The sequence below is a fragment of the Schistocerca americana genome, chromosome 4 (genome assembly GCF_021461395.2).
Source record: "Schistocerca americana isolate TAMUIC-IGC-003095 chromosome 4, iqSchAmer2.1, whole genome shotgun sequence".
Classification (NCBI taxonomy): domain Eukaryota; kingdom Metazoa; phylum Arthropoda; class Insecta; order Orthoptera; family Acrididae; genus Schistocerca; species Schistocerca americana.
Genome location: NC_060122.1, coordinates 725,722,852 through 725,747,332, shown reverse-complemented (window position 1 = coordinate 725,747,332; position 24,481 = coordinate 725,722,852). Strand labels below are relative to the sequence as shown.

General features: G+C 36.9%; 1 protein-coding gene across 2 annotated transcripts in view; it reads right to left on the bottom strand.

Annotated features, from left to right (window-relative positions):
- The window catches only part of LOC124612402 (CAAX prenyl protease 2), a 102,143-nt gene that overhangs the window by 22,241 nt on the left and 55,421 nt on the right, over nt 1-24,481 (bottom strand). The window contains exons 6-7 of one of the 2 annotated variants that reach the window (XM_047140585.1): nt 13,183-13,245; nt 8,099-10,458 (exon numbers count right to left, since the gene is read on the bottom strand). In XM_047140585.1, the coding sequence (XP_046996541.1) occupies nt 10,256-10,458; nt 13,183-13,245 (266 nt within the window). In that variant the 3' untranslated portion in view covers nt 8,099-10,255. Of the gene's footprint in view, nt 1-8,098; nt 10,459-13,182; nt 13,246-24,481 lie in introns of those variants that run through there. The other variant, XM_047140586.1, reaches the window with a different exon arrangement.

Sequence of the window (24,481 nt, the reverse complement as noted above, 5' to 3'; positions counted from 1 at the left end):
GAAAGCATTCTGTGCACTGTGCCCATTTCTTTATGTAAGTCTACAGAGAAATGGCCACTGCAGAATATGCATTCAGTGTCTTCTTCAGATGACACATCAGAAACATAGTCTTCCATTGAATCTGAATCAGCTTATGAATGACTGAAAGTGTCTTCTTCTTCTTCAGATGATATCAAAAACATAGTCCTCCATTAAATCTGAAACAGCCTACGAACTACTGAAAGACTGTTTCCTGTGTTGTTTTTTTTCCAAGAACAAACCTTTACTTCTGTCTCCTTTGATTCCACTACAGCTTTTCTCTCATTGAATTGTTCCAGACACTCCCTGTATGGATATGATGTTAGCTACTTAACAGATTCAGAATGTGGCTCTTGACATAGCTTGCTGATTTTGGTAGTTGGTCGGATACTAATTGGACTCATTTCCTCTGTCGTTTGCACCTTTTAAGTCCTGGTGTTCTGCAATGTCACTGTCTCTAAGTGTATTCCTATTACATGGGAAGAGCCTATTTTCTACAGGCCATTTATAGCATTTTCCATTAATATTGGTCTCAAGTGAGCCCCTCCAAATAATCTTGCCATCAAAAATGATGTTGCTACTTGACCTGAGTTGTTTGACCACAAGGTTTCTATTTTTGGGGATACTACAATTTAAATGGTCCCATGAATTCCACACAATAAGATATATTTTATGAGTGGAGTGAGGTGATAAACAGGTATGTGCACATTGTTTTCTATTGCTCTGTCTATCATACGTGATGTCCCATCAAGTATTAGCACACAGGAATATCATCATCTGGCTTTATAAAATTCACAAAACCGTCAAACCACTTATTACAAATATGAGTCTCAACCCAGCTACTAGGGTGGTAAGATGAAGTTGCCCTAATAGGAGATACTGTGTCCTAATACGCAATATTGTCACATACTGAATACCTGTGGTGTCAAATATTAGTAATAAGGCATCTTACACTAGAAACCAGCCTCATAGTTACACTGCTTAGTGTGAAGAAGAATTCATTGTATGAATGAAAGATAACTTTGTAAAGAATGTTATCATATGAATATTGTTGCAACAGCTACTCGACTTCAGTTATTAATGACCTACAAGTGCACACACTCAAAAGCTTGAATTTCAACACTTTTAAAATCAAGGGTTCTTGACAATATCCAGCTCCATAATGTCTTATTGTCTGTTGTAAGCCTTCTGCACTGTGAGAACTAAGCTGAGATACCTCCCAAAAGAGCTGAGCACTTACTTGAGCCAGTATCTTATTTTCTCACATTAATGGACTCTCCCAAAGTAGGCACCTTTCCTTTACATGCAAAATCATTTTCAGTACGGATAGTATCATTTGGGCACATTAAAAAAAAGTCAAATCAGAAAATAACTAGTCTTTTTCTCAAATTAAATTCTAATTGCAATAAGGTCTGCTTATCTGTTTCAGGTCATTACACATGTCTGAGTTTTAATAAACATTGTCTGACAGGATTTAAACACTTTACTCAGACCCACTACAATGAATAGTTGAACTTATATTTCCCAGCACATTTGTAATTTTACTTTGAGATCATAATTTATGAGCTCATCAGTAAACATTTATTCTCTTTTACTCAACTTCATCTCAATGTCGTCCCACCCTGCTCCATCTGCTTTCCTCTTCTGTCTGCTACTTCTGTGAATAGTTTTATGCATACAGACAAAATTTGCTCTTCAGCAAATTTATTTGGACCAGATTGTTTTTTAAATTGAGAATGATAGTGAATTTTAGTGTTCCCGAATAAAAGGGCAAAATTAATGCTGTTGAGTTTGGCACTTCATCTACATCTAGATTTATACTCCGCAAGCCACCCAATGGTGTGTGGCGGAGGGCATTTTATGTGCCACTGTCATTACCTCGCTTTCCTGTTCCAGTCGCGTATGGTTCGTGGGAAGAACGACTGCCGGAAAGCCTCCGTGCGTGCTCGAATCTCTCTAATTTTACATTCGTGATCTCCTTGGAAGATATAAGTAGGGGGAAGCAATATATTCGATACCTCATCCAGAAACGCACCCTCTCGAAACCTGGACAGCAAATTTGAGTGTCTAATTTGATAAAAAGTATATCATTGGTAGTTTCTTTCGTACCAAAGAATTGAATTGTTAATTGATTAATTACTCTCTGCAACATCTGAAATATGAGCTTCACAAAAGAAAAAAATTTCTAGAAGTCTGACTGATCTAAAATCACTTGATCCTGAACATAATAATTTTCTCTCACTTCTGTAAAATGAAAGACCTTAAAACAACTTGGATGGATTTTGTTTAAAATTTTGTAATTTTTTAGCTCATACTACAATAGTTCTCTTGAAGACTATAAATAATACACACCTGTGTTGTGCTCATGAAGACAAGAGAAGCTACCACAGAAAGACAATTGGCACCCACCACGCCAGGGACTTTTTAATGTTGGCCAGATGGCAGAACTGAACTCTGGTTCCACAGCACTTTGACCGTGAGCTACTGGCACAGTGACACTAGAACCTCCTTTGGACCACTTCTAGCACTGCTGATCAAATTAATACTACACATTTTGTGATCACTGTAGATATCCCAACTTCCATGTTACTTACTTACTTGCTTACTCACTGGTCATACCGGACTCGTGAGTCCATTACCGCAGCAACGTATTTTCGCCATCTGTCCCTGTCTTGGGCTATTTCCTTCCATTCTCCTTCAATACCTAGGCTCCTCAAATCGGCCTTCACATTGTCCTCCCATCTACGCCTCGGTCTCCCCACGGGACGTTTTCCCTCTAGGTGCCCTACCAGTACTCCTCGTGCTGCCCTGCCCTCATCCATTTGAGCTACGTGACCCACCCATCGCAGCCTACGTGATTTAATAATACTGATTATGTCACGGCTTGAATAGAGTTCGTGAACCTCTTCGTTATGCAGTTTTCACCACTCTCCGCCAATGTCATCCCTTTTTGCTCCGAAAATTTTGTTTTCAAATACTCTAAACAGCTTTTCATTTTGCACAGTGAGAGACCAAGTCCCACACCCATACAGCATAACTGGTAGAATAATAGTTTTGTATATTCTAATCTTTAAATTTCTAGACAATATCCATGATGAAAGTAATCTATTCAGTGAGAAGTAGCACGCATTTCCCACCCGTAATCTCTTCCTCAGTTCGGATTCAATCTCATTTCTCGAAGTGATGTCCACGCCTAGATATTTAAATGTGTTCACTTTTTCAAACTGCATGTCTCCAACTCTTAACATTTCCTGATCTACTGCTGTTGGCATTCTAGTAGTAACCAGGTATTTAGTTTTGTCTTCACTTATCCTTAGACCTATATCTTCACTAGCCTTGATTAACGCATTTGCATTTGCTGTTACAGATTCTTTCCTATCGCTAATGAGGTTTAGATCATCTGCATACCCTAATATCTTAATATTTCCATTTAACTCCACACCCTCTGAATTATCTGCTGCCATTCGTACAATATATTCTAGGACTAAATTAAAAAGTAGCGGAGACAGGGCATCTCCCTGCTTAAGTCTGTTCTTTATTACAAATTCTTCTGACTCCAATTTCCCCACGTGTACTCTACCTTTTGTGTTTTTCAAACTCACTTCTATAAGTCTAACATACTTCTTTGGTATTCCAAGTTCCAAAAGAATTCTGTACAATTTTGATTGCAATACTGAATCATATGCTTTTGTAAAATCATCTTTCATGTATAAGGTTTAATTAGTATTAATTTCCAACTTGTCCATTGTACATCTTGGTGGTATGATAATATGAGGCCACTAAACACAACATGGGCATAAACAAGCTGACTGCTATGTGGCCGCTGCTGGCCACAGCAGAATCACACACCTGACACTGTGTGCCTGTCAGGGAAACATTCAGCATGGAGTGTGCGGCGGACAAGGTGTTAATGTGGTGAAAGTGCTGTCACAAACTGTGACATGGCTGTATATGCCGAGAATGCCCAATGTGGGACTTAAGCCATTTTCTGTGCAAACAATTTTGTTTTGTCAACTGTACATGTTGGTGGTGTACTAGATAACAGAAAACCAAAGCAGCTTTGAAAGTTTTGTAACTCTTTTAGCTGCAGTGCATAAGTGGGCATGTGTGTGGTAAAAATAGTCATCAATTCATCCCATCAATAGAGCTGTTAGCCTCGATAATATCTGCTATTTCATAATCATTCACCTGCCCAAACCAACTGTTAAGTATCTGTAACAAAATATTGTAACACAGAGTTAATGTATCAAAAATATACACCATAAAAATTATGCAAAATCTTTTGTAATGAGCAATTCACTCGTACTCAAGGACTGATATAGCCACTATTGTGTGTACATAAAATTTAGAGTGGCATGTAGAATTTCCTGAGCTACTTTCCAAATTACAGCAAGGTTTCACATATATGTAGAATTTATTAGATGTTCAAAAGCACTCGGCTCTCAATATCCACGTGTTTCATACAACAAATAAATACTTAATGACTTTCTACTTACAGACCTCTGGAAATACTGTTGTAATCCACTACTACTGTTACCAATAACTTATAAACAGAGCCATCTACTGTAACTGAGGAGGCAGCAGCTTATTTCATAGTAACAGATACCTTTCTAATTTACTTGATTAAATTTGGCTGGCATAAGCACAAATAGGGTCTTACAGTATAGTGACATTTTATTGTTAATGCAGCATACATATTAAGTTTCACCCATTACCCTGTTTTTGTTAATGTATTACTTGTCTCATTCCTGATCCACAAAAAATTCTTCTTCTTGGTGGAATCTAGGGAATGAACGCATTTTCACTTCAGTAGGAAGCAGAAAATGTGGATCTTCTGCTCCCCACAATAACACCTACAAACATAACAGTACAGGGAGTGTGTGTCTGGTAGCTGTTCAGCCATGTCTTGATAAATTTTTGGTAGAAGAGAGGAAAGGGGCATGAATTTTGTTAAGAGGCATCTCTGTATTGCTAGAGTGGCAAGTACTAATGCTGTTAAGTATGAATGTGTGAGAATTTTTCTTCAACCTGTACATTGTCTTTATATGGTGGCAAGTGGTGTCAATTTTGTGCACTGCTGTTTGAACGTAATGTTTCTGTATTGAACTTTAGCTGGGCTTTAGTTCAGGCACCAGAAGATGAATTTCTAAAATTAATCAGTACTTATGCCAATGATATTCTGTGCCGCAAAACTTGGAAGGAATATCTGGAAATTTTGAACAAGCAACTGGGAACTTTTCAGGAAGATGAAGTTACAGTGAGCCACATGAAAACAAAGACTGCAAGAGAATGCTTAATTTTTTGTGCACATTGTGTCACATAAAGTTATCAAACAAAATCTTTTAATATTAGAAGTCTTGCAGAATTGTTCAATTCCCCAATGAAAGAGAAAAAAAAGGTGATTAAGGTTTAATATCCTGTTGATGACAAGGTCATTAGAGACAGAGCACAAGCTTTTACATCTACATGATGCCTCTGCAATTAATTTTTAAGTGTTCGCAGAGTTTTCATTGAACAACTTTCAGACTATTTCTCTATTGTTCTACTCTTGAATAGCACACGGGAAAAACAAACACATCTTTCTGTGCAAACTGAAATTTCTTTTATTGTATCGCAATAGTCATTTCTCCTATGTATGTAGAAGTCAACAAAATATTTTCATATTCAGAGGAAAAAGCTGACGATTGAAATTTTCTGAAAAGATCTTGCTGTAGTGAGAAACGCCTTTGTTTTAATGTCTGCCACACCAATTCACATATTGTAATCGTGCGGTTCTCATCTTTTCTCACTATAATATGAAATGAGCTGTCCTCCTTTGAACTTTTTCAGCATCTTCTGTCAATACTATCCGGTAATTGTCCTATACTGCTGTAGTATCTCAGTTTTATTTTGTGCTTCTAATGTAGTAAGATTCACAGCAATGTTTAATATTAAATAGATACCATCAGCTATGATGAAGTAGAACAAAGATACATATTACTCTGTGTGTTCTTTTGTCTTCCTATTTATGAAAATGAAAGCGACACCACAGAAGTTAGTTCATGTTCATCAGCAATAAGAAACAGACACTTTTGCAACGAGCTCTGCTGTTACATATAGTGTAATTAGCATTAAATAATGTTGGGTAAGTACTTGGAATAATGACTAAATGTGCAAAGAGTGCATTAAAAAAAAAAACAAAAAAAACCAGTCCCTTGCCCATAAAATAGGAGACACAATCAATTGTTAGACACTTTAATATGGAACTCAAGCATCAAGAGTAAATAATGTATTAAACAGTAAAACAAATTGCTGAAGAGGAGGGGTGTGTCATACTTCACAGCAATACCCCAAATGACAATGGACAAGTGTACACTAAGCAGGCTCTTTAGTAGATTTGTTGCAAATTCTGTTTTTTCCAATAAAATGCAATCTTTGGCTCATCTACCCCAAAAGATTTTCTTTGTGGTCATTCCAATTTAACTCTTTAGATGAGCTGTGAGCATGGTTTCTCATGTCCTGGAAGTGCTGCCTGTTTTCTAGGTTATTGCCTGTTCTATCTCTTGTCAGATAAACTTTAGTCTTATAACACCAAGGTGAAAGTAAAATGCCAATATCTATTTCTAAAGTAACTGCCCTGATACTCACTTGAACCAGTTTAGGAAAACAAAGAAAACAAGCTAAATCTGAAAGGCTGAAGTGGATTTGAAACCCACTCCTCAATTCTAGTCTAATGCCTTAGCCGAAGTGCCACCTTCCTCACTTTATTAATGGGATGATTTTCTTAGCCATTGAAGTCATGACTTATTTAAGTTGTTCACCATTCTGTAGTTAAAAAAAATCCCTCTAATAACTGAGTGATTTTCTTCTTGGTTTTCAGTTTGTCCACATCAAAATTACTGATATCTATTTTGCGATAGTTCTTGGTCGGGCTAAATTGTCATTTTAACATGGTGGCCTTTTTTTGTGGTCTGAACCAGGATTAGCAGTTTGCAGGATACTGCAACACATTACACTTCATCAAAAGATAGCTGGGAAGGTACAGATATCTTACAGCAACTGAGTTATGACAATGTTAAACACCTTTCAAAGCTGAAGGACTCTTTCCCTGTTGTGGATTGGTTCTCCAGTGTGCTGGATAATCTCCAATAATGTTCTCGAGTTTCCTTTCTTTTTTAAGCATGGCAATGAAATCTGTAAGTACGATCATAGTATGTTCTTTGGCTGTATTGAACAGAGTAGCTCCAAGCTACACACACAAAATTTGTATCACTTTTAGATTTGTCTTGTTGACTTTAATTAACTGGCACATACTTGTTCCTTGTGATGTACACTTTACTTCACTTTCAAAGCACAAGGAACACAGTTCAGCTTTTAGGGGAACTCATGTTAGTAACTATACCTAGAATTTTCCAGCTGAAAAATAACTGTTGTACTAAGATGAGTAGTTTTCATCACATATGTTATGAATTTACCTTTGAAATCTTGTAAGCTTATGAAATAAAGGTAATAACTACACCTAAGACCCTCTTTCTTCTTGGAGAGCTGTGATAAGGACTTGATGCTGTTGAAGTGCTCAATGCTTCACTTCATATTTTTATAAACATTTGCTGCAAAGACTTAGTGTCTACTACAGGAGAAATCTTTGGTTCCAAAAGGTCAAAAACCAACATTTTCCCCCTTCATTGTTGTTATACCTGAAGTGTGGTTTCATGGCTAAATGACAGTCACACTACAAATCCAAAGGTTCAGGGTTCAATCCTCAGTTGATCCCACACTCTTTTCAGCCACTTATTGTATCTGTCACACTGAGCAATACTTTGCATGTATGAAATATGCCAAGGCATACCATCATTCGAAGAGCTTGTTTCTTTATAACTGGCTGATCAAGTCACTCTAAAAGTAAAAGAAAGGCACATCCAACAGGATTATGCACAGTAAAGCACTGTGGTGTTGAAACTAACCTGCAGATTGGGGATAGTTGTGATTAAGTATCAAATTAGAAAGTATTTCTTTTTCTCTCAGTCTTCCTTTTTTTACACAGAAGTAACTTTTAATAAAGTTCACAGTTACTAAGGATCAAAACAGAACAAATTCAATATTAATAGCAAATGTGTAAAAATTTAATAATTTTCCCCTTATTATAACATTTTAACACAACAAGAAAGTCTTCTAAAACTATCATTTTATATCATGGAAAATATATTCTCATAACTGAACATCACAGTACACTCACACCTTCAGTGTTCAACACAGACACAATGTGCAGCTAGTATCCTTAAGTAAGACTAATGAAAATTCTACTGACAAAAAATGAATGCAGTATTAGTAACAACCATAGAACATTTAAAAAAATCATGATATTTTAATTACAACTCAATTTGTGCAAAACAGCCATATACTAAATTTAAGTAGTTTTTCCATGGGCATATGCATCATTAATCGTGAAAACCTTTTATTTTAACTTAGACAATTGTGCATCATTCTTTATTTCCACTTAAATCACTGAATAAGTGAGAACATGCATGACTTTTTTAAAACTTGTGGTTCACTTCTGTATCATCAATGCTTATTTCCCATGTTTGCATGAATATTTCTGAGAAAAATGAAGGAGCATCTTATTCACAATGAATGGACTTTACAATTTTTGTATGAAAATATATATCTGTACTAATTGTACTGCAATAGTAGCTCTTATCTGAGACATTCTTCATACAACAAGTCATAAAAGGAAGAAATGTAGAATTCTGATCCACAAACTATTCTATATCAGTCTGTGCAGGAACCAGTCTATAATCACCCCAAGTTTTTGTGCTTCCAAACTAATAATTTTTGCCTGGAAGTAGTAATTTTAACATATGTGGAAGATATTAGTATCACCATTTTACCTAAAATGTAAGGAAAGGCCAGATGCCTTTTAATTGAGCATGAATCTTTTATTCTAATGACTAGGTTTTCATCTTATAAATAATTTCTTCTTTCCTTTCATTCTTCTTTGCTGAAGCACTATTCATACACATACGCTATGTAAGTATAACAAGAAACTACCTCAAACACACAGGAATTTAACATGGTGGAGATATTTAACCTCTTCCAGTCTCACATACATTACTGTCAACTTTTTTTTTTTTGATCAAATTGCATTTTACAATAAGAGAAAGAACAATCCTCGTTTACCACAAAATTACCATTCAAGAATACTTCCTGGCAAATAAAAACTATATGGTTTCCAAAATCAAGGCCACAGGTTTGAGTTACAGTGTGAGACACTGATGTAATTTGTCAGGGTGTGTTAACAAGTACTCTCCTTGGCAATTTTTCTAATCACATTAGTGTTACCACCAGTTTCAAACATGAACGAGACAAATTGTACAATAATCACTGAAAATACAAGAAATAAATATTTTAGCTATTACATAATATCAGCATTTACCTATTCTTTTCCTGACAAAATGTGGCATCACTGATCACAATCTTGCTTGTGTAGGTTCATAACTACGATCACTAATAAAACACTGATAACAATGACCATTATTAGCACCTTTCAATAATGACTGAGAAATATATCTCTACTACTTCTTAGCAAAGCTGCTGCTATCAGTCTGACTGCAATGATCTATAGTCAATCAGATTTCTTTCCTTTCATACTTTTGTAACATCACAACCATATACACATCACTCACTGTCAATGATAATGAGCACAAACAGACTGGATAAATATTAAAAATGATTACAAGGACAGACAACCAGTCACTTTTAAAATGAAGTGCTGAGTGTCAGACAGGTACAATGAAAACTAAAATAGATATTTTTGGGCTTCCTCACAGCAAAAACAGTTAGAGACACAATTCCACTTCTTAGTAAATGTGAAAGTATATTTGTCCTTTTAATCATTACTTTCCACTATTGCCATAATATATGCAGGAATTTACTTTCTACTAAGTACACATAAAAATTTAAGGCATTTCTTTGCAACAAAAACTGCAGAATAGTGATCTGTTTAATTTACTGTAGAATCGAGCTATAATGACAGTAACACCAGATTTTCACATCCTATTCACAGAATAATGCATACAGGAGGTCTTACTGTGGAAAGGTGTAATTAAAATAATTAAATAAATAAATTATAGTGAACTGATATTCAGACAGTCACAGTCCAGTTTGTATAATCTCATTTCTGTATTGTTATGAGGCACTGTGGCATAATATGAATATGCAGCTCTGTCTACATTTCCTGTTAGCAGACCAGTAGTTATCACTATGTCTTCCAAAACAGATTGTTGCTGTACCAATGGGGATTTGTAACTGGGGTCAGCAATACACACCACAGTACAAGTCCCAGAACGAATAAAGACATAAGGACTATTCTGTTCTGATCTTTGTAAGTCATCAGTTCTGCAAAATCGGGAAATCCCATGTGGTTGCAAAATGCATGAGCTGCAAACGGTGCAATGAAGTGACCTGTTAAAACAAATGCATACATATATAAACTATGTCTCACACCTTACATCTACTGATACTACATGAACTGGAAAATATTGAAGTGGAAGTTTGCAGAGGCACTGGGAAAAAAAAAACTTTGAGCTATGATTAAATGTTCAGATCAATGAATAAAATTTTCCTTCATTTCATACTGTGAACCACCATAAGATCAAAGATGCATATGCAACACTGTCGTTATGATGATGAAAGGTTACAATAGAAATCGGGTTAGGCCACAGATCGTAATAATATCAAATGAGTGCCTGTAACAGAGAAGATTTAGGAATAAAAGTAGAAAAAAAATCAACATGAAATAACATGAAAAACTCTACGTAAACACCAAAGGAATGATTGTCGCCAAAATGATTTTGTATCTGCAATTTGGTGTCTTTTCTTACACTTCTGTCCACTTCATATATGCAGCTGAATATACAGGATGAATTTTCTGATTCACCCAATCACATAGTAGAGAGGTCACACAGGTTATCTTTAGTTAATACTAGCAAGCAAGAACAAGTTCTGAACCTCCTACTTATTTGTAAAGGTACCTCCTGTTGTACCAATGGCCTGTTAGGAAGTTGTAAACACAAAAATATAACACTGAAGACCATGAGAAACATTAATACAATATAAACATCAAAGGGTAAACCATTATTTTAAAGATTACTGAAGGAATTAGAAACCAGCAAACATGTTTGTTTTCAGAGTGGCTGACCCCCAATACATGACCTAACTACACGAAGACTATGATTTGTTCTTTAATATTGTGTGTCCTGGTGTAGATGTCAAATTGGGACAGATGATTGTATAGATGTGGCGGAGGAAGAGGTTTAGCAAAAATGTTAATTTTTAACACCAAGGCAGTAAATAAATCTCAATCATTGTACCAGAATCCTAAAATTGAGATAGAAATTAATGAAGTGGCAAAAGTATGAGAGAAAGACGTTGCAGGAAGAAGGGAATTACAAAGGGAAAAATATAGAAAATGACGATGAACTAAAACCTGAGGATTACTGTGATTTAGCATCAATTTATTTTCTACAAGACATGAACTTATATTTTTAACTGCAATATTTGATATACTGCTGATGTTGCACACAACATTATACATTCATATATGGCTGCACCTATAATATTCTTCCACAACTTTAATATTTCTGGACTATTCTTTGTTTTATATATTTTTTTATTGCGACAAATCATCAATCAATACTTTTTCTATATGGTAAGTAGCTGTCTTTCCACATAGTACAAGGCATTTAAGGGCAGTAACCTCTGAATAAAATACTGAAAATCTTCAAACTGCACCTCATTACTTCTATCTATAATCATCACTCAGATTTAAGCATTAATCATATCCCTTAATGAGTTGTCAAATTAACTCTGCATGAAATTCTGGCACTTGAGATTGCACTTGGCCTATGACAGCATCTTGAAGTTCTGTGATGAAGTCAAGGTATAGGGATCCAAGCCAGTGAGCCAAGGATGTAGGGCAGATGTTCAGAAACTTCCTATTTGAACTAACATAACAAATATTGTGTTTTCTGGGCTGAATGTAACCAAATACTGTCATGCAAAAATAAGACACTTTTAGTCAAGAAAAACACTGCTTGTTCTGTATGGCTATGGCTTCAGAATTATTGCATAAAATGCAAAAGAAAAATCCTTTTAGTATCTCAACAAAAAAATAAATAAATAAAATAAATAAATAAATACTAAGCATAAAAATTTTGGATGACAGTGTTCGTTGCACTTGTTTTTGTTTATTGGGCAAGGTGGTATGACCTGACACAGTTGACTGATGTTTTGTTTCTGCATTAGTAAAGGCAATCTGTGTCTTGTCCTCTGTTATGATTCTGTTCAGTATACCTTCTCAATCTTAACAAAAGAGGAAATTCAGAAAACAGTCCTCTGCAGAGTTTTGTGGTTCTCTATAAACAGTTTTGTAAGGCAACAAGCACAGGACATGTAGTAACCTTATTGTCTATTCATGGTCTTACGCAAAGCATTCTGAATAATCTGCAGAGAGCTCTCAGACAGTTGAGAAATTGTTAAGTGCTGGTACCAACAAATTTTTTATTTACATTTCTTACCAGTTAGCTGCTGATTACAGACAAACAGTCACCTTCCATTCTTAAACAAATAAAAGATATTATCACAGAATACCATTCATCACATTCAGTCAAAACACATGGTAAGTGTTGTGATGGGTATCAACAGCTTTTTGCCACTAAAAGCAGAACTTATCCACATACGGTGAGATATTCAATTGTGGTGCTCATTTTGAATGGCTACTCTAAGCAAACAAAAATAAATGTGGCTTTCTCATTTTCACAGCTCTAAGCACACTGACCAACCGTGCGAGTTCACTTCATAAAACCAGAGGTTTCTCTCCTGACAGCCCTTGTCTAGCAACATAGAGAATACACAGATATAAATAGTGAGGATGAACGAGTCAGACTTGTAAAGGAGACTAAGCAAAGCAGAGTGACTGAAAGTTATGGGGTAGATAAACATAACTGTAATCATACAAACTCTATACTGTTTATAAAATCTTTTTCTTGGTTTTATTTCAAAATAAAAATATCACTTGACATGTCTTAAGTGTCTGCACTAATATCCAATTAACAGGATTTCATTATTAAACTTTGATCATTTAAAAGGCATTAGCCACACTTTTAATTAAAAAATGAAATTAATTACCTGTTCTAGCAAACAAGAAGGCAGAATATGCACCAAATAATGTTGTGTATGCGAACTGGAAACCTGTAATATTTACAAATACACTTATTCCATTCTTTTTTTTACAAGTACACAAGCACATGAAATAAGCTTTTTTGCGCAAAAAATAGAGAATAGTGCAAGAATATTAATAAATACTGTAACATCCAATCTATTACATGAGTTTTTTCTCATCAATAGTGATCTACAAACCCATGAACAGTAAGTATTTACATTTCTGGAGATGAAGCTGTATCTCAGGACCATTTCAAATCCATCAGTCAAAGAAGGCCAATCTGTGGCGTCTCAGCCAGCCTGAATGAATCTTCATTTGTCTTGGCAATATGCGAACTGATTGCCCATTGTCATCTCAAATATTCATTTTTTGCAGATAATATGACAGAACACCATTAATAGAACATATGATTCACATGCAAATGTTGATATGGTCTTTGTCCCCTTTAGTTCATATTAGGTCACAAGGAGACAGGCAAACCACGTCCTGTTGTGTCCCTGCCAAAGAGAGCAATGCAGGAGTTACTCTCATGGCACAAAGAAAATACAATGAATGAGCGAGCACGTGATTGATTTACTACTCAAAACAACACAACTTTGTAAGATACCATTGCAGCATTAGAACAACAACATATTCATGAGATGGTTATTTATTTAAATTGTATGACCTTTCAAGTGAGCATGTATGCACTCTTCAGCACAGCCTTAAGTGAATAACTAATATGGCCATGAGTACCACACAAAATGTCTCAAAGTATTTGTGGTAACAGATCTTTTTTTTTTCAGTTTTAACAATGCAGACAAGAATACTGGACTAGTTGTAGGGCAGATTTTGCTCTCAGTAAATGAAATCACTCTTTCACGATTTACTTTGACAGATGGCTAGGACTGTTACTACACTGATGGAAATGAATTTTGGCTACAAAAAATATATAAACAAGATTTTCCCTTTCCAGCGGTGGTAAAAATTGAAATTAACTTTCCTGAAAAATTAAAAGGACAATGAGTAAGTTATAAAAAAGCTATGCACACAACACACAACAAAACCATTTATGCGAAGTATTAATCAGAACAATGATTGTTTTTACTGACACTCTTATATTTACACAGCAAACTTTTTAACAATTAAAGAAGTCCAAAAGCACGACCCCTTACCCATTCCAGAGCGATAAGGAATCAAACACAGCACACCTTGAGTAACTACAACATGCACTTTCTTCCAATTGTCAGTTTGTTTGATCATCTTTCTGTCTGTTATAAATTTCATCATATAATTACAGCAACATCATTAAAGTCTAATATATCCACTAGCTGCTTTTGGAAATATTTGCAGAAAACTTGGAAGATGAGAATAATGTTGGGACACAAAACTAAATTGCAAAATAGCACTGAAACATAAAGTAGACCTACTCTTTATAAACAAGCACCACTGTACTGCCTGGTTTTCAGCCAATTTTTGCTTTTCATTATACCAATAATAAAACACTGTTTTGTCCTTTTCTTAACAAAGTGAAGAGAAGAGATATGTACAAATAATGTACGATTGTGAGACATAATTGCTGGCCAGTACGTACCTTCAGGAAGCCTCGTCTTCCCATCGGGTGGATGTGTCTCATCCTGGGGTCCGAGTGTCCTACGTTCCTTTCCCCACCTTTCCCACCCCTACTTCTTCCCCCCTACCAGAAAAGAACTAATAGTTCTAAAACCTAGTAGTTTTAGTTATATCGGAGTATTTCTAGGGTAAATTGGTAAATGTGGGTGTCACTTTACCTTACAAATAATTTGCAGTCACAGTTCTTGAGAGGACCGTCTATGCAGTGCCATTAAACTGTGCCATGTGACTTCATCTCCTTTTGCAGCTGGAGGGGGTGCTGAAAGCGACTCTGAGCTTTTTACACTACTGAATTAATGTAAACAGGTTTGTGACAACTCTTTCCTATTATAACAGCAATTTTTCTGCTGTACATTTACTTTTACAATTGTGGGTGATGCAGATCGCTCTTAAATAGTAGCTGACAACAGGTCTTAACATTTATGTGTAATGCTTTGACTTTAGAGACCAAGATGATAGAATGATAGTTCTTGAGTCATCTTCATTTTTTTCAGGCATTGACATTCTTACCCGCACCTTTTTCTCTGTGACTTCCAAGGTAAAGCCAAGCTACAATGCCAAAGCATAAGCAGGGCTCCACAGCAGGTAGACACACACAGTTCCTTGTTGTGTGTTGTCTATCTCCTGAGCCAATGGCTTAATGGCTATCACACCCCACAACCACATATGCTCTCTCTCTCTCTCTCTCTCTCTCTCTCTCTCTCTCTCTCTCTCAAGAGAATAACCAATCATTAGGGCTCAATTAGAAGTGGGCCTCATCACTGAAGATTCCAGGCTGAAGATGTGTCTGGAGTCTCCTGGACAATGGGGGGATACTAACCTGATTGTCACAGACCATAATGCCTGACAATTAGGAACTATGGTCTGGGGTGCCCTATCATTTCACAGCAGGGCCACTTTGGTTGTCAACCGCGGCACACTTACAGCACAGTGGTACTTCAAAGATATTCCACACTCCATTTTGTTGCCCTTCATGGAAAGCCATTCAGGGCAGGCATTTCAGCAAGATAATGCCCTCCTGTACATGTCAAGAGTTTCTACTGCTTGTCGTTGTGTTCGCTAAACCTTACCTTGGTCAGCAAGATTGCCAGATCTCTGCCCAGTTAGGAACATTTGGAGCACTGTGGGAAGGGTTCTCCATACAGCTTGGGATTCTGATGATCTAATGTGCCAAATGGACACAATTTTTTATAATATGCTCAGGAGGACATCAAACACCTCTGTCTATTAATGCCAAGCTGAATAACTGCTTTCATATGGGCCAAAGGTGGACCAGTGTGTTGTTGACTCGATTTGCAAAGCTCTTTTTCTTGAATAAACCATCCAATTTTTCTGAAATTGCGGTCATTTGTTTGTCTGCACATGTACATCACATTTACCAAGTTCCATCCCATCTGAATAATTGCTCCATGCTTCTTCTTCTTCTCCTTCTTCTTCTTTTTCTTCTTCTTCTCCTCCTCCTCTCTTTTTTGTCTTAGAGTGTATTTTAAACCGAAGTGTGCACAGTGGGATGTTCCATAATTAAAAGCTACGTAAACACCATTTTGGGTTTCCACAAACATTTTTCCATCAGCCTAAGCAGTTAGTAGTGGAACAAGTTACTCCCTACTATAACCATGTTACATCACAGTATCTATTGACAGTATTACAAATTTCATCTCCTGATGGAAAGTAATAGCTAGCAATTCTGTCTCAGAATGTTATAGTTTTACCAAGAGAATTTTCCTTTGGATATATAGGGTGATCACATAGTCTTGCCCTGATTATAAAAATTTATAACAGAATAACCGTTTGACATAACAAGTTACATTTGATGCCATTACATAGGTTAGTGTTACTGGCTGTTGTGACCACAACACCAACGCTGGCAAAATGGTGTCAAAGCAGGAGAAAGCGCAATGTGTGCTTTGGTTTCACGAAACGAAATCGCCCATCAGTGTTCAGCATGAATTTTGAGCTGCTTATGGACGCAGCCCTCCTGACGTTAAATCAATAAAGTGATAGTATGCAAAGTTTAACGAAACAGGCAGCATTGAAAATCGTCCTCGAAGTGGCAGGCTTTGTGTGAATGATGTAACTGTTGATCGTGTTTGGCAATCATTTCAACAGAGTCCTTTTAAATCAACTCGTCAAGCATCACGTGACCTTCAAATACTGCAAGCAAGTGTGGTGAAGATTCTCCGTGAAAGGCTTAGGTTGCATGCTTACAAAGTGCAAACTGCGCAGGCCTTGCAACCGAATGATTTGCTGACATGTGCTGAATTTGCAACTGAGATTCTCAGCGGTATTGATAGCGCTAACAATTACTTAAATCGCATATGCTTTACCGATGAATCCACCTTTAATGTCAATGGAATGGTAAACAGGCGTAATGTCTATATATGGGGTTCAGAGTCTCCACACGTTACTGTACAGTTACAGCGAGACAGCAAAAAAGTGAAATTTTGGTGCGGCCTCATGTAGAACAAGGTTTATGGACCCTCTTTCTTTGTGGAAAAATCCATTACTGCTAACATTTACTTAGACGTTTCACAAAAGTTCATTGCCCCACAGTTAGAAGAGTATCAACCATGGACAACTTTCCAGCAAGATGGATCGGAAGGAACGATCCAACACCCTGGCCACCCCACTCTCCAGATTGACCTTTTTTCTGGGGCTATATCAAGGATAGAGTATTCGTCACACCAGTTGCTGATGACGACAAACTGAAGAATAGGATACAAGCTGCTGTGGGTACTGTGTCAGAACACATGTTACGAAACACCTGGCAGGAACTGGAATACCGTCTTGACATTCTCCGAGCTACCAAGGGAGCACACGTTGAGGTTTACTAACGTAAGTGGTCTTAAACAAAAAACTAGTAACACTAACCTATGTAATGGCCTCAAATATAATTATTATGTCAAATGGTTATTCTGTAATAAATTGTTATAATCAGGGCAAGACTTTGTGTTCACCCTGTATATGTTTAGTATGCATACCTCAAAAAACTGAGAAATTGATCTTCCAACTAGTAATGGAAGTTCTTAATTTGGAACAATAAAATTCAGAATAGTTCTTATGCTAGTGCTATTAGTGATACTGGCTCCGAAGCAACTGCCCACATGGCATCAGAAGAGTAAATGAGCATTTCCAGGCAATTCTCTATAGGATCTTGCAAACAACATTGTTCACTTAAAAGTTTAATTGACAGCAGAATATACCAATAACAGCGTGGTTCAACACAGATAGTCGTTAGTAAGACCTGAGTTGATTGCTACTGATCAGTTTCCATTCATTCTGTTTTTATGAGGATATCTATCCCTTTCCACAAAATGAAGCCAAAACCATTATATGCTTTGCTAAAAAATAAATGTACTGGAAATTTCTCTTAATAAACAACATTAAAACAATTAAAATGTCTCTCTTTACTTAATTGGAAGAAACTTCTATGGCAATTTGTAGCTGAGAACGGAAAAGACAAGAGTGGGATAGTGCAGTAATTAAAAAAGCCCATCCTAATGAACAGAGCATTCAAGAAAGGCGTGAAGAAACACACAACAAATTGGAAATGTTTTTAATACTCCTGAAGGTAAATTAAAAGAAACTGCAGTGGACAGAGAGAAAATCTGAGGACTTATGGAAACAGTGCATAAGAAGTTGGTACTGCAGCAGAAAGAAAGAAGATGCGAATATTGGCACAAAAAGAACAATATGAGGAGAGTGGTAGAGAAAAAGAAAAGAAGAACTATATTCCACATACAATATGATGAGAAACCATTGTTGATCACCCAATGGGTAGTTTGTTAGTAAGAAGGCACAGTGAATCACAATTCTGGAAACATTTAAAGAAATATTATGAGAACTGTGTTCAGACCTCAGGGAGATAAACCTTGACTCACATTAAATGGAAGATGAAGTTACTGTGTGTGTGTGTGTGTGTGTGTGTGTGTGTGTGTGTGTGTGAGTGTGTGTGTGTGTGTGTGTGCGCGCGCGTGCATGCGCACACAAAGACATCAATCCCCTTTTTTTTTTTTACACTGGAAAAACAACAAGCAAAAATGAATATTACTCTTACTGCATTCTCTTCATATCTTTCAAAATATGAAATTAAAACTATTTAAATTTTGTCTGTTTAAAAAATCTGAAATAATCAATTCTTTTTTTTTCCCTAACAGCAATTGGCTCTACTTGCCTCTCCACAGCATACAAAGAATCAAACATATTAGCATCACCTGCCTGATGCACTACCAATGCACTGCCTCAAAATGTTCAATAGCTTCCACAGCTTGTGTACTGCATGGCACAACTGCTTCTTGGTCATCATCCTCATCCCGAATCACCTCTCTCTTCCCTTCTTCAAAATATTTGGTAATGATACTATCAATTGTTGCATCTCTGGAGTGATGACTGAAGTGTCAACAACAACAACATACTCTTGAAACATAGACCCTATGCCAAACACAGACAAATCTGTATGCTCAGATAAATCTTCTTCCAGTGGTTCCTGTGTGTTTTCTGTGAACTTAAAATCCTGCTTTCATGAAACAGCTACAAATAGTTAAAGGAGTCATCCATCCATGCTTTGGCTACATAACACATAGTATCCAAACGTGATATAGTTAAAGATTCTGGGCCTGTACCATTATCGTGCATAAACAGTGTCTTCAAGATAAGAATTTTTCTGTATTTCCATGTAAGTGAATGGATAATTCCCAGATCTAATGGTTGAAGCTCACTTGTACAATCAGGAGGCAGGAACACTAATTTAATATTTCTGAGCTGCAGATTGTCAGGGTGTGCTGTACATCTGTCAAGTAGCAGCATTACTTTCCTATTTTTTGCCCCCATTTTAGCATCTAGTGCATGCTTAGTGGATGTGAAGATGGAACTGGGCACCCATACAGCGCTGTTGGAATCATGTACTAACAAACCAATCTCCAATGAATTTATCCAAACAATCACATGCTGATGGCTGAATGTATTTATGCTTTTTTGCCATGGAACCAGAATGTCTCACACTGGCTAAGATGTTGGGCCAATTTCTCACAGTCATGTTCAGGGGGAAAGTGGAAAGTCCTAGGTTCTTCGCTAATTGAACTTGTGATCCAACATGCAAACCTCCACATTGTAGAAATCATCATTTTTTTCTTCCACAGAAAGATGTTTCCTATCTTTTGTAATCATTTCACTCGTAGGCACTGATTCAAGATACCGAAGAACATGACTTTTACATTAGTGTCTATTTGCTTATTATTAACGGTATGTAACTATTTTTTTGGGGGTCATGGTTAGAATTACAGCTCCCTTATTGCATTCAAAGAAGCAGTCACTGTACGGATATGGTTGAATATAAATTTTACTGATTACTCTTAGCGAAGTTTAAAGTAATGGCACATGTTGTTTCAGAATTCTTCATTAAATATGCAGTAGTTATTTTTATTTTTTTGCAACAAGAAGACATCTTGCCTAGTTCTTTTTGTAAATTGCTGGCACAATTCGTAACATTTCCTCTCGACTGTCTTCTGTTTTTAAATGCAGCAACTCAAATGATCTGATGGTAATGACTTTAGTGGCAACCTTCATTCTGCTCATTGCATTGTATTACAACAGCTTTAATTTAATTCCACAGTTACTTGTACAAATAAACATCACTTCTGAAGATGGCTGTCTCTATAACGGGCTTTCATGTGAAATACGCTAATCCATACTAAGCACACTGTCTTAGGTTGGTACCACCTGATATCAGACGTAGACCTTCCTCCTCAAGATACCCCATAACAAGATGACAATTTCTGCTCTCTCACAATGACTTGTTGAGCTCAGTGATGATCTTGTCAGCAAAAAGCTGTAGATTTAATGACTATTGTTCTCTGTTTACAAAGGCTGCCAAGTTTTGTCCAATACTATATTACAAATTTTATTTATCGTAATTTTATAATGATTATCAATAATAAGTCTTACATTAGAAGATGAGTATCTTTTTAATATGGTTTCACAAAAGACTTCTGCTTCCATGTTTCATTTATGCCACTGGACATGATCAGAATGAAGAAGGAAACCCATGTTGGCATGTACTAGCACTCACCCACTGCCTTCATGAATCACAAAGGCAGTGGCCGAGTGCTAAGACACACAAACATGGGACGTGGGTTTCCTGCTTCATTCTTATCATGTACAAGGGTGTAAATAAAACACTAAAGCAAAAGTCTTTTGTGAAACAATACTTAAAAGATATCAGTGTTCTAACATGAGACTTATTACTGATAATCATTATAAAATTACCATAAATAAGCCTTTGAACACATTATTGGTTAAAACACTAATGCTGGCAGTTTTCATAAACAGAGAACAATCGGCACCAAATCTACAACTCATTGCCAACAAGATCACTCACTTCAGGTATGTCCTGGGTGTGAAAGAGGGCAGAAATTGTCATCATGTCATGGAAAATCTTGAGGAGGAATGTCTATATCTGACATCAGGTTGTACCAACATAAGACTGTGCATCTAGTACAGATTAGCGCATTTCATGTGGAAGTAACAATGATTCATGAAAGCCCATCATAGAAATGGCCCTCTTAAAAGTGGTGTTTACTTCTATAAGTCACTACGATATTAAAACTGTTGTAATACAACACAATGAGCAGAAGAAAGGTTGCTACTAGAGTCACTACCATCAGATCATGATTATTGTTAAGACAGTGACTCAGTATATCTTCCCACCCTTCCACATACTGTCAACCTGTAATACAGGCAGCCATTACCAAACATGTCGACAATTAAAATATTAAACTTCCTGGCAGATCAAAACTGTGTGCCCGACCGAGACTCGAACTCGGGACCTTTGCCTTTCGCGGGCAAGTGCTCTACCAACTGAGCTACCGAAGCACGACTCACGTCCGGTACTCACAGCTTTACTTCTGCCAGTACCTCGTCTCCTACCTTCCAAACTTTACAGAAGCTCTCCTGCGAACCTTGCAGAACTAGCACTCCTGAAAGAAAGGATATTGCGGAGACATGGCTTAGCCACAGCCTGGGGGATGTTTCCAGAATGAGATTTTCACTCTGCAGCGGAGTGTGCGCTGATATGAAACTTCCTGGCAGATCAAAACTGTGTGCCCGACCGAGACTCGAACTCGGGACCTTTGCCTTTCGCGGGCAAGTGCTCTACCAACTGAGCTACCGAAGCACGACTCACGTCCGGTACTCACAGCTTTACTTCTGCCAGTACCTCGCTAGACGAGCAATATCCGCTAGACGAGGTACTGGCAGAAGTAAAGCTGTGAGTACCGGACGTGAGTCGTGCTTCGGTAGCTCAGTTGGTAGAGCACTTGCCCGCGAAAGGCAAAGGTCCCGAGTTCGAGTCTCGGTCGGGCACACAGTTTTGATCTGCCAGGAAGTTTCATATCAGCGCACACTCCGCTGCAGAGTGAAAATCTCATTCTGGAAACATCCCCCAGGCTGTGGCTAAGCCATGTCTACGCAATATCCTTTCTTTCAGGAGTGCTAGTTCTGCAAGGTTCGCAGGAGAGCTTCTGTAAAGTTTGGAAGGTAGGAGACGAGGTACTGGCAGAAGTAAAGCTGTGAGTACCGGACGTGAGTCGTGCTTCGGTAGCTCAGTTGGTAGAGCACTTGCCCGCGAAAGGCAAAGGTCCCGAGTTCGAGTCTCGGTCGGGCACACAGTTTTGATCTGCCAGGAAGTTTCATATCAGCGCACACTCCGCTGCAGAGTGAAAATCTCATTCTCAATTAAAATATTGTTTACCACACTAACACTATATGACCAATAACTCTGCTTATAGCCTGTATTTTCTGCTATGTTCCAAGGCTGACTCTGAGCATAAACACAATGCACTTTTTGCAGAAATCTGTATGAAAATCAATGCCAAAGGTCATGATAATGTCAAAAAAAAAAAAAAAAAAAAACTTAAAAAATGGGAAATGTTGTAACAAGGAATTGTTAACGATGGGAAAGCATTATATTGAGAGAATAGGACTGACAAAAATGAACATAAAAAAAATGGGAAAACATAAAATAGCAGGAATCCAAAAATGTGGCTTTACTGTACATACATAATCCAACTGATAATGGATGTAAGTTTGCTGTTCACTCTCATATGAAAGCCCACTCAAACAGAGCAGAAGGGTCTGCTAGAGTGTGTCATGGTGAAAAGGAACTAAAAAAATGTTGTTATTTAATCTCAAAGATACAAGACGAAAATTTGTTCAACTGTCATACCAGAGGAATATTCTAAAAAACTTTTTTATCATTGAGAGATAAAGGACAATTTCGAGATTCTTTTATTACTTCTAGTATTAACTACCTTTTTGTTCTGATGTGCTGGCGTAAAGACGTACTGTATAGTTTCATGTCTATGTGTGTGTTAAATGATGAAAAATGTGTTTTATAATTTCTGTCAAGATCAAGCGTAAATCCCATACCAATGGAGTACAAATTATTCTGTTAATTCGAGAAGGCGAATTTTAGATGGAGGCGACGATCTTCACGACAGCGCTGCTCAACAATAGAGGTACGTGACTGTGCTCACTACTTTCCTTTGGTGGCCACTAAGATTAATTTCGATGTGTTTTTGCCGAGACATTCAGAACCTGCAATCTTCCTTTTCGTATAAAAATAGGAGTCCGATCAAAAAAGAAATATTCTTAAATTTAAATAATTGCAATTCTTTTTCCCAGGCCACGGGGAATAATAGAAAGTACATGCCTCTACCCTGATTGTACGTTCGCAATCTCTGAGTGTGTTATGACGTAATTATTTTACACACACACACACACACAAAAAAAAAAAAAAAAAAAAAAAAAAAGGATAGATCTTTCTCATCAGATTGCAACCACTTGTACGCAAATGTACGTACCCTCTGAATGTGTCTAGTCAGTCGTGCGCATTGTGCTAAAGCTTTTCTGTTAATATTCTGTGGATTGCATCTCCGCAATTAATTTTTGTTTATGCTGCAAATCGCACTTCACGCGAAGTATTTATTACGCAAGTTTCAGGCTCCATTTAATGTCAAAAAAATTTCGAAGTACGCTTGACTAAGCAAACCACTACAATAACTTCATATCTCTACAAATCAGTGAAAGAAAAAATCAATGAAAAGTGTAAATGAAGATCACAAAAGAATGTGGTCTCGATAAATATAAGAGACAGAATCATCAAGAAGATGACAATGGCAACGAAAAGCAGTGAAATAGCAAACTAATAAAAGTATGAGACTGTGAATAGCTCGTACCGGGTCAGAACAGCAACAGTATAGTGAATTAAAAAGAGCAACAACAAACAGGGGTGAATCCTAATGTAAACAGTACACATACTAGGTAATAGATATGGACTTAAGTTTCATGTGATTGTTTTGGAGGAAATTTCTTGTAAGAGCTTGGAAACGTTAACAAATGTCAAGTGCACAGAGGCTGCTAAATGCTATATTGGCTGAAAATGCACAAAAAGATTGGTATATGCAACACATAATTATACATTCTTGCTTCTTTCCAGGGAAAGAAATGGTTATCAGATATTCTCCTGTTGGCTACCAGTGATGTTTGTGACAAACATCATGTGCCTCCATAATAGTGGAAGATGAATAACTAATTTCACTACAGTTTACACTTCAAAAAATTTACAATGGTTTCATATACAGATTTGACACTATGATG